Genomic DNA, 13,005 nt, shown 5'->3' with positions numbered 1-13,005 from the left:
GCTCTTAAATGGATCAAAAGTTATAAAAATCTGAAAAATGACATATGGGATTAGAAAATCTGTCATGCCGATAATATAATAGAGATTCATGGTCTATTAAGCCCCTTGCACAATGCCAGTCAACAGGCAATAAGAATAAAAAATAGACCAATCACAATAGATTATTCTTGTAATAGTCGATTGTGATTGGTTTATTTTTATTCTTATTGCTTGTTGCTTGGTATTGTGCAAGGGGCCTTAGTCGCGAAGTGTACAAGCGAGGAAGGGACTCCGCCCCTCCCCCACATCCCTTCTTCAAAGAAATTTTAACCTAACCCAACTTATTGCATCTTTATTATGTATTATTGAGCGTGGGTTTTAAAAATGATAATCTTTTCAACAATGCCCAACAATATGTAAAGATGTAATAAGTTGGGTTAAATTAGGATTTCTTGGGGAGGGATGCAAGGGTGAGCTGTGCCCCTCCTCCGCTTTATATACTTTTTTACACTTTAACGCATTGCGCATGTTTCTCAGTTAGTCTGCATGTTATTATCGGCATGACAAATTTCTTAACCCCATATGTGTCATTTTTCAGATTTTTATAACTTTTGATCCGTTTAAGAGCGACACTTTGTTTTAAAATCGTGTTCTACGCACCAAAATACACAATTCTACAAAGTTCCAGCGAAATCGGTGAGGATACTCATTCTAGATAATTATCACGAAAATTGTGTAATTGAAGCTTATTTTATATAAATATTATAATTTAAAGATATAATTTAAAGATTGTATGGCATATTTCTGAATTCTGTAAAATTTGTTTCAAAGCTTACATGTTCAAGTATAATAAATTATAATTTAATTATGGAATATACTGATCAAACAGATAGTAAATATAAGATTACCAATAAAAATTTCTGTTTCAGGATTGATAGAACTTATGGAAGGAGATGTGTACTAAATATGTAGATCTCTTGCTGATACAATGTACTGTTTACTTCGATCTTGTTTTCAAAGAATTTTATTGATATTAAAAGTTAGACCACAGTATATGCTTCTCTTTTTCTGTGTAATTGTACTGTTGGACTTTCTTGGAGCGTTCACACATCTATTTGAAATAACATATGATGAGAACTTTGTTTATCCATATGAAGGCAATGTACATGATTTAGTGAATGCATTGCGACATCATGAAAAGCCTGATGTTAAGCCTATAAATGAATACAAATATTCTTTTATACTACACAATCCACAAAAATGTACAGAAGCTGGCTATAGTACATTCCATGTTGTGTATATAGTAAAGACTGCTCTAGAACATTTTGAAAGAAGAGCTGTCATACGTAAAACATGGGGATATGAAAAGAGATTCTTTGATGTGCCATTGAGAACTATTTTCTTAGTAGGCATGCATCCAAATGATGAAGAAATGCAAGCAAAACTAAAAATAGAAGCAGCAAAATATAAGGATATTATACAAGCAGATTTTATAGATTCGTACTACAACAATACTATAAAAACAATGATGGGTTTTAAGTGGATAGTAAAATATTGTTCAAATTCAAAGTTTTATATGTTTTGTGATGATGATATGTATATATCAGTAAAAAATGTATTAAGATTTGTTAGAAATCCAGATAAATACCCAGGTTACTTTAAAGAACCTAAGAAATTAGCTGCACACAAAAGAGAGATTAAGCTTACTGATTTGATAAGTTTTCAAAAGGGCATTAGCAATTTTAATAACAGTAGTGGAATACATGATGCAGCAATTAGTGCAAAATTATTTATGCATAGTTTTACCACTAATGAGTCAGCAGAAAATTATTTTAGAAATAACATACATAAAGGACATAGTAAACAAATTAATGAAAATCTTAGAATAAAGAGTAAACAGTTGCTTAAATCAAACATATTTATATTAAATAGAACAAAACGACAACTTTTTGATTTCGAACTCCCAGACGATGTTAGGCTGTTTGCAGGATTTGTATTTGTATCCTCGCCACACCGATATAAATCCTCTAAATGGTATGTCTCATTAAAGGAATACCCATACCATTTATGGCCACCATATGTCACAGCTGGTGCATATATCCTGTCTAAGGAAGCTCTCTTGGACATGTATTACACTAGTTTTTACACTAAACACTTTAAATTTGATGATATTTTTCTAGGTCTAATAGCAAAAAAAGCTGAAATAGAACCATTTCATTGCGAAGATTTTCACTTTTATAAAAGAGAATATACAAAATATAATTATAAATATGTTGTAGCATCTCATGGCTATGGAGATCCAAATGAACTCCTACAAGTATGGAATGAACAAAAAGCTCTTGGAAATGCTTAAATTTATAAATATCAGCATGTAAGAATATTTATGATGTAATAAAAATATATGATATATTCCACATTCATGATACCAATACATTCTCTTCAGAAATAACAAAAAATTAAATATCGTAATATATACTGTTGCCAATATTACTATTCAATACAAGCATTATTATTGCTATTTTGTAATATATAAATATATTTTAAAGAAATGTAATGATATACTACAATATTATTGACATATTATTGGTATGAAAACAATTTTATTATTTATATAAAACATACTTGATCTTTTCGTTTTTAGAATAGATTTCATGCTATATAATCAGTCTTATTTATATGTACATGTACATGTTTTATAATAAAAATTTTATTTGTAATGTTAAATGTATTATGTATTATTAATATAATTAAAAATTCAATATTAAAATATTTATATTTATATCAAAATATATATTGAATATAAATAAACGATACATTAGTAATTCAGACAAATTTTATTAGGATCACAAAGTAATTTAATTTTAGAGTAATTAATTTGAGTTTAATATAAAATAATACAAATTTGAATTTAGTATAAAATAATATAAAATCATTTAAATATAGAATAACTAATAATGTTAAAAGTCTGTATACATAATTTCATACTGGTTAATGATAATATTCTTATGATAATTTCTATTAACAATTCAATTCCTGTTATTTATCATGTTTGTTTACCAAGATACAATTGTATCTACAAAGTACAATTTATCTTATTGTCGATACTGCTGCTTATCAATATTTGCTTTGATTAAAGTCTGATCCAAGCTGACAGCTTCTTTTTTTATCATATTAAGTAATAATTGTGAACTCTCTAAAATCTAAAGAGGAAATAGAATTTGTAAGAAAAAAATATTATTTTATAAAAGTTACATTAATTTATTATAGTTAAATTAATTTACTAAATATAGTTACATTAATTTACTAAATTATGAAAATACAATTTGTATACCTTCATGTATGCCGTTTCAGTATCTGCTATTGTTCTGTCAAATTCATTTTTAACCGCAATTCTCTTTGCTAGGCTGTCATTCAAAAGTGTAAGCTTACATGACATTTTCTCAATTTCACGTTGTAAATTATTTTTTTCTTCTTCTTGGGATTCTATCTGAGCTTGGAGCTCTGTTCGCCTCAATTTCATTTCTTCTAAGCCTATAGGAAATTTGTTACAGATACAATACATAACTACATTAAACTAGTTTAATTAGAAATTAATCAATCGAAACGTAAAAAAACTGATTCTATCTATAAAGAAATTGAATTATAACATTCCATATTAATTATTTTAAGATTTATCTACATTAATTTTTAGGTTAAATGATACTTTACATTTAACAAGCTCTTGGTTATAAGTTTGTAGAGCAGCTCCGTGCTGAGACATCATAAACCCTCCATTAATGCTAAATGTTGTAGAAAACGTGTATAACGATCTAAAAATTATGGAAAGTAGATAATGTTTACTAACAGCACGTTATCAAAACATTTAGATCACAAAGTTTTAGTTTGGCGCGTAGTTCTTCATTAGTGATATTTCGCGCATGCGTATCAGAAATATAAAAATACAAATGGCTTGTGAATCTCATTTAATAGGTATTAAATTTTTATATAAGACATTTTTTTTAATTTTCCATTGATTCTTATGGAAATTCAATTAAATATACGCAAAGTAATTATAAAAAAAAATCTGAAAATTTTATTATCTCATATTTTAAAAAATCTATAGTTATTTCTAGTATGTAGATATAACAGATTTCTGAAACTAAATTTTACAACCTCATCATTTTATATAAGTTTTTTTTATTCTACAAATCGTTTAATTTTAGAAGGACATTATTACAATCAAAATCTTTCATATAACAAAAAATATCTTGATGTCTTTAATATATGACAGATAATCTGTGCAAGGATATTCTATTCAATTATTTTCTTTAACTTTTCTGTAATTGCTTCTATATAAATAAAACTAGAAGGAATCTTCTTTTACAAGCATAAGTATACCCAAGTAGCAAAGAGATGTTAAATGACGTTTTAATGATACTTTATTGACATTAGAGATGTCATTAAAATGTTATTAAGACGTCATTTAATATCTTGCTACTTAGGATATATAAGATAAAAATGTTCAATGATTCTTTTGTATAAAATACAAAAACTAAAATTTATTAGAAGTTAGAGTTTTATTTGAAACTAGAGTATATACGTTAGAAGTTAGTTAAAAGTAGTTTAAAAAGAAGTTAGCTCGATTATATCGAATTCGTACAAAAAGTAGGCGAAGAATACCACGATATAGATAGAACAGATAAAGAATCGCGGGCGGTCGTAAGAAGGACAACTCGCGCTACACCTGAGCTCGCCTTTTAAAGGCGTCGCAGAAGCGTGGTGGAAAAGCGCACGCTACGATGAATGCGCCTTTCGCTCGGGAGTATTAACCATTCCAGCCGGGAAGTGAATGAGTGAACGAGCGAACACGCACTCAGTGAGAGAAACGCGATACGAACGGGACGGATCGATGGACATTTCGCTTCGATTGTGTCTCGATTTTGCGCTACGATCGGTTGTATGCGATATATGATGCCGCTAGTCTGCGGGACATCGTCGCTGTCGAGATCGATCGTCGATCGTCGTGAGTGCTCTTTAAGTTGCTCTACAAGTGCGTGAAACACGTACAAACAATCACGAGACGAGGAGAGACGCACCGTATAGGCCAGAGATGGTGAATCAATTCGCCAAAAGCCGAGCAAACAATTGATATATTGCGATCCAGTTTTATGTATAGCCAGTGCGTTTCCACGAGGAAAGGAATTGGCAAATCCAAGAATCGATATCAGGAAAAATCATTGCTCGCGTGGACGACGAAGTACATGCATGAAATGAACCGGTTAACTGTCCGTTCTCCAGCGCGATAATTTTGAGCGGACCGGAGTAAACTGATCGAGATCTGTGCGTCACTGATCGGTGCGAGCGCGTGCGTTTCTCGTAACATTCTCGGTCCCGCGCGCACTACGGTCCAGCATACGTTGCACAAACCACATCTTTTCGCCTTGACGTTTCCTCGAGAGGATATGTTTTACCGCACAAAAAAATATTGTGTTATGTACGGGATGCGCCGTTGTCTCGATGATGCGCCTGTGATGTTACAATTATGAGTGAGATCTATTCATAATCGTAAATCTATCTTAAAGTTGCAAATAACGTAATAAAAACGACCATAAAACAATATTTTAATAACCTGTTATCAAATTACATTAGATTTTTATTAAAGGACGGTTTGATATTTTTCTTAACAAAATTTTGATACTTTTTTTAAACAAAACAAAAGAAAAACTTGGTCTATTTTGCTATACTAGTTATTTTGAAGAAGACGAGAAGTTGAAAGATAATGATGTAAAATTCGTGAATTTCTAATCTTTGAACCTGGGACTCGGCTTTATGACTATTAAATTCCTTTTCACTTCACATTCAATATTTTATTGCATCGTTATATAGCATTAGTACGTTGCAAGTAGCTAGCAAGAAATAGAAAGTAATCGAATAGGTAAAACCAATCTATGTACTACTTAGGTTAGACAGTCATAATTGCAGAGAAATTCATTTCTCGCAATTCATGTTGATGAATTTATTTTTTACGAGACTAAAATTAGTAACAGTTCTCGAGTAAAAGTGATATTAAATCCGATCGTTTTGTCCCGTCGTATCGCATTTTATGAGTCGATCTTTTCGCGAATGATTTTAAGTCGGGATTTAAAATTGAGGTTGTGAAAAGAAAAGAACGATATTAATCTTTAGTTGCATAAAAAGTATTGAAGTTAAGCTCTACCGCGAAAATAACAAGAGAGAGACAATCGACGGTGAAGGGTACACACCTTGTTCACCGAAGATGTTGCATGCACGTCCTTCTCAAATGACATCATCGTACTAAATAAGGATTTGACTAACACAACGAGCGTATCGTAGGTACTACCTACGACCGAGAAACAATATTGTATGATAATACATCATTTAGTAATCGATCAATGTGCAGGCAGAATAATCGTCTTCGAAAGAAATGCCATACCTAATGATAGATTTATTACATTTAATCATACATTGGAATTATCGATTGAAACACGGTTTAAATCAAGCACTGTTTCATGATGACATTGTAGATGACAAAATTTTCGAAAATTTGAACAAACACGATTTGTTTCTCCTTAAGACTGTAAAATAATTTAAGATTGCAAAATATTTATGTTGTTATAGGTTGATAGTATAAATATATATGAAGCACGATTTTATTCTAAAATGTATACAATATACGTAAAAATAGAAACAAATACATTCTATCGCACACACACGTTCGCAGTAAGTGCAATCTTCGTCTTTCTTTTTTAATCTCTAACGACTGTAATTCAGAAGACTCATTGATAATACAAGAAACGTATGTTTCTCTGTTTTAGATGAGCTAAGCAGATATTGATCAATTATATAAGATTTTTCTTTAATGTTTCTCTTCTCTTCTTTCGCGCTAGTGCATTATAAACGCTAAGATATAAGCGCTAAGATGCATAATTCAAGATATCCTGGATATCATGTTAATACGAGTCGTGATTATATTATGGATAGCGAAGAGAACCATAGAGCTCCTTCCGATCGCACTGTGTCCGAATATATCGTTGCTAATGAACATACCACTATGGTATTATATTCTGTATTCGTATTACTAAGACGTTTGCTTCCTATTTCTAGTTGAAAGTACATTACTTTATTAATTTGTATTATGTTTTCCTTCACAGATGAAACCAATAAGAAAGAATCATGCAGATAAATATGATAGGGAAGAAGACAGGAGATCTAAAAGCGTACATAATATTCGTGATTCGGTATTGTCTGGATCTTCAAAAAATAGTTTACATCCGCTTCGCAAAAGTGCCTCACACGGCAGCATTTGTGACAATGGCTCAGATATATATGTCACTAGTGCTGCATACAGGGCTACTTCCGACATAAGGTATTGTGTGTCGGATTTGTGTGGATTTCTATATACATATAGATTTGAATATACGTAGCTCTTATAAACACTCTAATAATATAAAATATGTATTTTATATTACGAACAGCCAAGTATCACGCCATAGCTTAGCACCTAGCTCTAGATTGGACCATAGAGCGCCTAGTCATTACAGCTATGGTTCTGGTAGATCAGGTACTTCGACAGTGAAAACCCACATGTCACGGAAAGGCGGTATAATTGTGGAAACTATGTCAACGCCTAATCCTTTTTGCCCAAATACTAAAGGCGTTTGTTGCCTTATGTTACTCCTCAATCTCGGTTTGATTCTAGTAACTCTGGGCTTTGTTATCGTTATACAATTTTTCCAGCCACTAGTTGTGTGGTAAGAACACCATGCAATAAATTTGTATATGCATAACATGTTTTACATGTACTATTTTTTTTTTAATTAACGTTATTAATTAATAGTAATTATCTCAATTTAAATTAACGGATATAATTATCTTGATTATAAAAAAGTTATATAAATATTTCTTTCCTGGGTATATATACATATATATATATATATATACATATATTCATTCGGGAAAAGATCATATATGATTATATATAAATTACATGTAAATTTTATCTAATATATGTTATATATATATATATATATATATATAGTCATATATGTAATCATATATGTCTACATAGAACAAGAATGATATTAAGTGAAAAAAGCAAGAAATAGTTTTATTCAAATAAACATCGACATCATGTATTGTTAGAAGTATAAGCATTTATTTCAATTGTATTTATATAGCAACATTTTTTCATTGTGGACATATATAATTATGTATGATTATATATAACTATGCCTAGACAAAATTCATGTTTTTTTCTCGGGTATATTAACTTCCGCATTTCTTTTCTTTAGGATATTAGGAATAGTATTCTTGGTGTTTGGATTTTTGACACTAATTGGTAGTCTCGTATATTGTGTACACGTATTCAGAAATGCGAAAAATCCACATGATATCAATCCAGAAGATTTATATTGGACACGTTACTGGCAAGGTCATGTTGGTTCAGTGCCTGAAGTTTATTATAAAGCTGAAGACAAATATCAGGATGATGGCTATAGTGATCGATATAGTAAATATTCAGGAAAATATTATGACAGACAGAGTCAGAGATATTAATTAAAATATGGAAATTAATATTGAGATTAATTGGAATACCAGTTACTTTGCCAATTTATATTCATAAGAGATTTAAAATAATAGAAAAACAAACTAATTTCAGTGCAATAAAATATATTACTTACATGTATCTATATATATACACTGCTCAAAAGAATTATGACATAGATAACTTACTGCCGAAAATTGGCCAACTTTGACTGGCGATTACTTCGCGAAAAATTATTGTAAACTAATGATTTTTTTTCAAAATGAAGCTTGAAGTCTCTACTTTAAGAATATATCTCCATTTTTTGCATGCGATGCACCCCTACTCCTGTAACCCCTGACATCTGAGGACATGTTTGGTATACTGAAAATTGCAAAGTTTAACGGAATGTACGGACGTGGACAATTTTTTTTCGGGGACGCCGTTTGCATCGTCATAAAGTTCAAATCTTCCCCTTCAATTTGAAAAATAAAGGAGTTGCTACAATTTTTTTTCGCAAAGTTACAGCCCTTCAAAAATATCGTTATTTTTTACTTACGGGTCAAGTATCGGCCGACGGATTAAATGATTGGAAATCATAGTGGAGCAACGACAAGAATGTTTGTTGACATACGCACGCAAGCACGCGCGCATGTTTTTCAGCTCCCGGATCGTATTTTGACCACAGCCAACATTCCTAGCATCGGCAAACAAACTCTCTCCGTATTCTTCACGGCTCCGTACGGTATTTTTGAAAGGCTGTAACTTTGCGAAAAAAATTGTAGCGACTCGATTTTTTTTTCAAATTGAAGAGGAAGATTTGAACTTTATGACGATACACACGGCGTCCCCGAAAAAAAATTGTTCACATCCGTGCATTCCGTCAAACTTTGCAATTTTCAGTATACCAAACATGCCCTCAGATGTCAAGGGTTATAGGGATAAGGGTGCATCGCATGTAAAAAATGGAGATATATTTTTAAAGTAGAGACTTCAACCTTCATTTTGAAAAAAAATTATTAGTCTACAATAATTTTTCGCGAAGTAATCGCCAGTCAAAGTTGGCCAATTTTCGGCAATAAATTATCTATGCCATAATTCTTTTGAGCAGTGTAGATATTGTATTAACATTTTTCTTTTCTTTTACAAGAAACGCTGTTATTATAAATTCATATTTCTTGTACCAATAAATAATCTTTAAAAAAATTTTTTATCAAAAATAATATCTTAGTTTTTTAGTACTAATGAATTAATTTCATGATAATTTATAACAACTTAATATGTTAGTATATTAATGATATCTATATTTCGTAACAAATATACTTGTAAATAAATATTTATATTTCATGCATGAATTATAAATACATGATATTAATTTTATAAATTTAATATTTATAATATTTTATAACATACAAAGTTGTACATGAATACATTATAAGTTTCTATATTGGCGATATCTTAATGTATGATCAAAAAGTTCAGGATTTAGGAATGTACCACTTTTTTCAAGTAAGTAATAGAAACGTTTATCTTTTAGTTTAAGAGGTATAATACTTCCCACATTTGTTCTGTGGATGGTACAGTTTACCTTGAGAAAAAAATATTTCAAATAAGAAAAATTTTTTAAACTACAGTAATTGTCTTTATATAAATATTATTATCAATGTAAAATATTATAATTAAATTGGTCCTAGTTTTTCTTTTATATCATTTAAATATAAAGTTTTGTTATAATATATAATTCAATTTTGTTATAATATATAATTCCTTACCATATTTATAGGTACTTGTATATTACAATTCTTTTTCCATATATTACAGGTAGTAAGTGTAATTTTTTCACCACCTTTATGTAAAACAATATACCTAATAGTACGACTACATAAAGCATAAATTGTAGCATACGCGAGAGGACCTAGAAAATGATTATATTAAAATATAATATTAACAATATTAATATATTAACTCTATGCATTCAGATATCCCCTCTGAGAGGACATCGTAAATCTCCACAAGATGGCTCCGAGTGCAAAAGGTTAAAATATAAATATATTTATAAAAGAAAAATAAAGAGAAAACTTATCTATTGTTAAATTTTTATAAATATATACATTTATAAATATATATAGTAAGTTAAATATACTATGAGATAAAAATATAAATTCTATGTAAAATATAAATTTTACTATGAAAAAGAAAAAATTTAATTCTTACCTATAAAACTGGAAAAAGTAAAAAATGAAAGTCTAAAAATATTCTTTTTCATATATTCTTGCATCGTTACATCAGTATAGAAAATATCAAGAAAAGATGGTGTATAAGTATAAATAGCCAATATGAACCATCCAAGTAATTGTGCAATCGCACAAAGATGTAATATCCGTATGTATCTCTGATTGTCATTCTTATATAAAATTACATTGTTCTGTACATTTATATTTACATCTAATTTTATTGTTTGTTGATGCCGTATTGACAAACTTTGTGACAATTTACTAGCTTTACAGAATCTTGCTCGTTGTAATGATTCACTAGACAACCTATATTTTCATTATTAATATTATTTGAGGAAATATAATATTTATTAAATTGTTAATAGTTAGAACATTAAAATATATAGAATGTTCAATAATTATTGTTATTTCTGTCAACTATATTTTTATTCATATGGGATTACTTTTCCTTAATAAAAATAGTCAAATAACTAATTTTCAAATTATTACAATTTAAAACTATATTAGTGCTTTAATATTACTGTATCTATTAGTGCTACTGCTATCTTTCTTTAATTTAATTATTTTTACTTATGAATATAAGCAATAACAATAGTTTATAAACATTCTATGTTATAATAAGTAATTTCATTGATGATTAATGGTTAAAACATTATTAAAAGTATATTTTTTATAAAATATACCATTAAACTTAAATGTATTACAATATAATTATATTTTACCTTGTGCTTCTTATTAGAAATTTTCTAGATAATGCCATAGAAAATATATTTTTGTCATGTCTAAGATATGGTGTTATTTTACAGATGAATTGTACATCACTTAATAACATTTTTATAGAAACAGGATGCTTCAAAATTGCACTTAACATTTTTTTGTTATTATTATAAAATATTAATTAGAAAACACTCAACTAAATATTAATTTATTAATATTAGTTAATTATTTATTGAAACTTATCATTTCCTGCAAATAAAAAGTATGTTTGTTCTCATAGTTATAGACTTTTACAATAATTTTTTTTAATTTTTTATAATTTTATTGGACAAATATTCAACTTACCAATTCAGTTACACAATAACAATGGCGTTGAAAAATAGTTAGCTACTAATTAGATTAAGTTAGGTTAGATTATGTTATATTAGGTTTATCCATAGACATGGTATGAATAGATAGAGCATACCATCTTTCGGCTGACGCCTGCGAATAATGGGAATGAGACAGAGCAAGAAGTGTACGCGCACTCTCTCTCTGTTTTCTTGCGCCTGCGAACTTTCTAAAAAGACATAAAGCCCGTTCTACATTAGTCCCAAAACACAGAACGCAAGTCGTAAGTCGTAGGAATTCACCAATTACAGTCGAATATTCTCTTAACATTCGACTATGATTGGTGGATTTCTACGACTTGCGACTTGCATTCTGTGACTTGCGACTAATATAGAACGAGCTTAATGCGAATATTTGTGCAAATTATTGACGCAAATTAAATTATTATATGATCTATTAATTAATTGAGTTATATATTTTTGGTAAATATTATAATGAAAATGAATGAAATGAAAGCAATTAATACATATAAATTAAAAATATAAGATAATAAGAAAGTAATTATATATAAGGTACAAATAGAGAATGCATAAAGTAAATAAAGAAAATAATGAAACTAAATTAAAAGTAACACGTAGTGTTTAATATATAATATATAATATATAATGATATAATAATAACAAAACTGAATTTAAAGAAATATACAGAAATAAATCAGATAAAGCGATTTTTAAATGTCATCTCACACAGCAAAAATGTTTGAAATATATCATGAGGATATCCCAAAGATGTCTAGATATCTATAGGATATCCCTGTGATATATTTTAAGCCAACGGCACACGATGCTTATTTTCGTGCTGCATTGCTTGCTGGATGAAAATACTGCGTTCTGATTGGTACATTTCCGAAGATGAATGGAAATGCACCAATCAGAACGCAATATTTTCATCCAGCAAGCAATCCAGCACGAAAACAAGCACCGCGTGCCGTTGACTTTAAGTGCTGACTTGAGACTCGACTATGGGTGCGTACGACAACTTGATTAGAAGTAAATTTCCTAAGAATAAAATATACGTATAGGTACAACCATCTGCTACCAACATACTTCATGACAACTCAATGCTGTCTTATTGCCATTGAGTTGAATTAAGAAAGTCGATAGTTGACGGTAAGACGAAAAATAGGATAGAAGGTAATAATCCGCAAAATTGTATTCATTG

The 13,005-nt window shown here is 29.5% G+C and overlaps 4 protein-coding genes across 8 annotated transcripts; 2 read left to right on the top strand and 2 right to left on the bottom strand.

Annotated features, from left to right (window-relative positions):
- Positions 1-191: 191 nt before the first annotated feature.
- On the top strand, positions 192-2,508 carry brn (beta-1,3-galactosyltransferase brn). Its single transcript, XM_011143474.3, has 3 exons — positions 192-449; positions 578-675; positions 909-2,508. The coding sequence occupies exon 3, from the start codon at positions 968-970 to the stop codon at positions 2,330-2,332; it is 1,365 nt and encodes a 454-aa protein (XP_011141776.1). The 5' UTR covers positions 192-449; positions 578-675; positions 909-967; the 3' UTR covers positions 2,333-2,508.
- A 419-nt stretch (positions 2,509-2,927) lies between these two features.
- LOC105184586 (Sjoegren syndrome nuclear autoantigen 1 homolog) lies at positions 2,928-6,542 on the bottom strand. Of its 2 annotated transcripts, none has more exons than XM_011143467.3 (4): positions 6,222-6,542; positions 3,688-3,788; positions 3,311-3,510; positions 2,928-3,179 (listed from the first exon to the last, which is right to left on the bottom strand). In XM_011143467.3, the coding sequence occupies exons 2-4, from the start codon at positions 3,740-3,742 to the stop codon at positions 3,072-3,074; spliced, it is 363 nt and encodes a 120-aa protein (XP_011141769.1). In that variant the 5' UTR covers positions 3,743-3,788; positions 6,222-6,542; the 3' UTR covers positions 2,928-3,071. The 2 variants fall into 2 exon arrangements, with proteins under 2 accessions (XP_011141769.1, XP_011141770.1); XM_011143468.3 differs by lacking the exon at positions 6,222-6,542 and adding an exon at positions 5,055-5,105.
- LOC105184587 (uncharacterized) lies at positions 4,616-8,647 on the top strand. Of its 4 annotated transcripts, none has more exons than XM_011143472.3 (6): positions 4,617-4,981; positions 6,598-6,699; positions 6,795-7,033; positions 7,131-7,345; positions 7,455-7,730; positions 8,271-8,647. In XM_011143472.3, exons 3-6 carry the CDS (start codon positions 6,899-6,901, stop codon positions 8,533-8,535), a joined length of 891 nt encoding a protein of 296 aa, XP_011141774.1. In that variant the 5' UTR covers positions 4,617-4,981; positions 6,598-6,699; positions 6,795-6,898; the 3' UTR covers positions 8,536-8,647. The 4 variants fall into 4 exon arrangements, with proteins under 4 accessions (XP_025155994.1, XP_011141774.1, XP_011141773.1 ...); XM_011143471.3 differs by having other exon boundaries at positions 4,617-5,071; XM_011143470.3 differs by having other exon boundaries at positions 4,617-5,504.
- Positions 8,648-9,898: 1,251 nt separating this feature from the next.
- Positions 9,899-11,624, bottom strand: LOC105184602 (transmembrane protein 223). The gene is made up of 4 exons (XM_011143496.3): positions 11,460-11,624; positions 10,718-11,043; positions 10,276-10,418; positions 9,899-10,091 (listed from the first exon to the last, which is right to left on the bottom strand). Exons 1-4 carry the CDS (start codon positions 11,606-11,608, stop codon positions 9,936-9,938), a joined length of 774 nt encoding a protein of 257 aa, XP_011141798.1. The 5' UTR covers positions 11,609-11,624; the 3' UTR covers positions 9,899-9,935.
- Between the last annotated feature and the right edge of the window lie 1,381 nt (positions 11,625-13,005).

Source organism: Harpegnathos saltator, unplaced genomic scaffold, assembly GCF_003227715.2.
Source record: "Harpegnathos saltator strain DR-91 unplaced genomic scaffold, Hsal_v8.6 scaffold333, whole genome shotgun sequence".
Lineage (NCBI taxonomy): Eukaryota > Metazoa > Arthropoda > Insecta > Hymenoptera > Formicidae > Harpegnathos > Harpegnathos saltator.
Note: the sequence above shows the minus strand (reverse complement) of the source record. Positions and strands in the feature narration are given on the sequence as shown.

Coding starts and splice junctions, on each gene's coding strand:
- brn (XM_011143474.3), top strand. CDS start 968: ATGTACTGTTTACTTCGATCTTGTTTTCAAAGAATTTTATTGATATTA.
- LOC105184586 (XM_011143467.3), bottom strand. CDS start 3,742: ATGATGTCTCAGCACGGAGCTGCTCTACAAACTTATAACCAAGAGCTT. Junction 3,511..3,687: donor TAACCAAGAGCTTGTTAAAT/GTAAAGTATCAT, acceptor AATTTCCTATAG/GCTTAGAAGAAATGAAATTG. Junction 3,180..3,310: donor CTGAAACGGCATACATGAAG/GTATACAAATTG, acceptor TTTCCTCTTTAG/ATTTTAGAGAGTTCACAATT.
- LOC105184587 (XM_011143472.3), top strand. CDS start 6,899: ATGCATAATTCAAGATATCCTGGATATCATGTTAATACGAGTCGTGAT. Junction 7,034..7,130: donor CTAATGAACATACCACTATG/GTATTATATTCT, acceptor TTTCCTTCACAG/ATGAAACCAATAAGAAAGAA. Junction 7,346..7,454: donor AGGGCTACTTCCGACATAAG/GTATTGTGTGTC, acceptor TATTACGAACAG/CCAAGTATCACGCCATAGCT.
- LOC105184602 (XM_011143496.3), bottom strand. CDS start 11,608: ATGTTAAGTGCAATTTTGAAGCATCCTGTTTCTATAAAAATGTTATTA. Junction 11,044..11,459: donor TTTCTAATAAGAAGCACAAG/GTAAAATATAAT, acceptor ATGAAAATATAG/GTTGTCTAGTGAATCATTAC. Junction 10,419..10,717: donor TACTTTTTCCAGTTTTATAG/GTAAGAATTAAA, acceptor ATCATTTTCTAG/GTCCTCTCGCGTATGCTACA.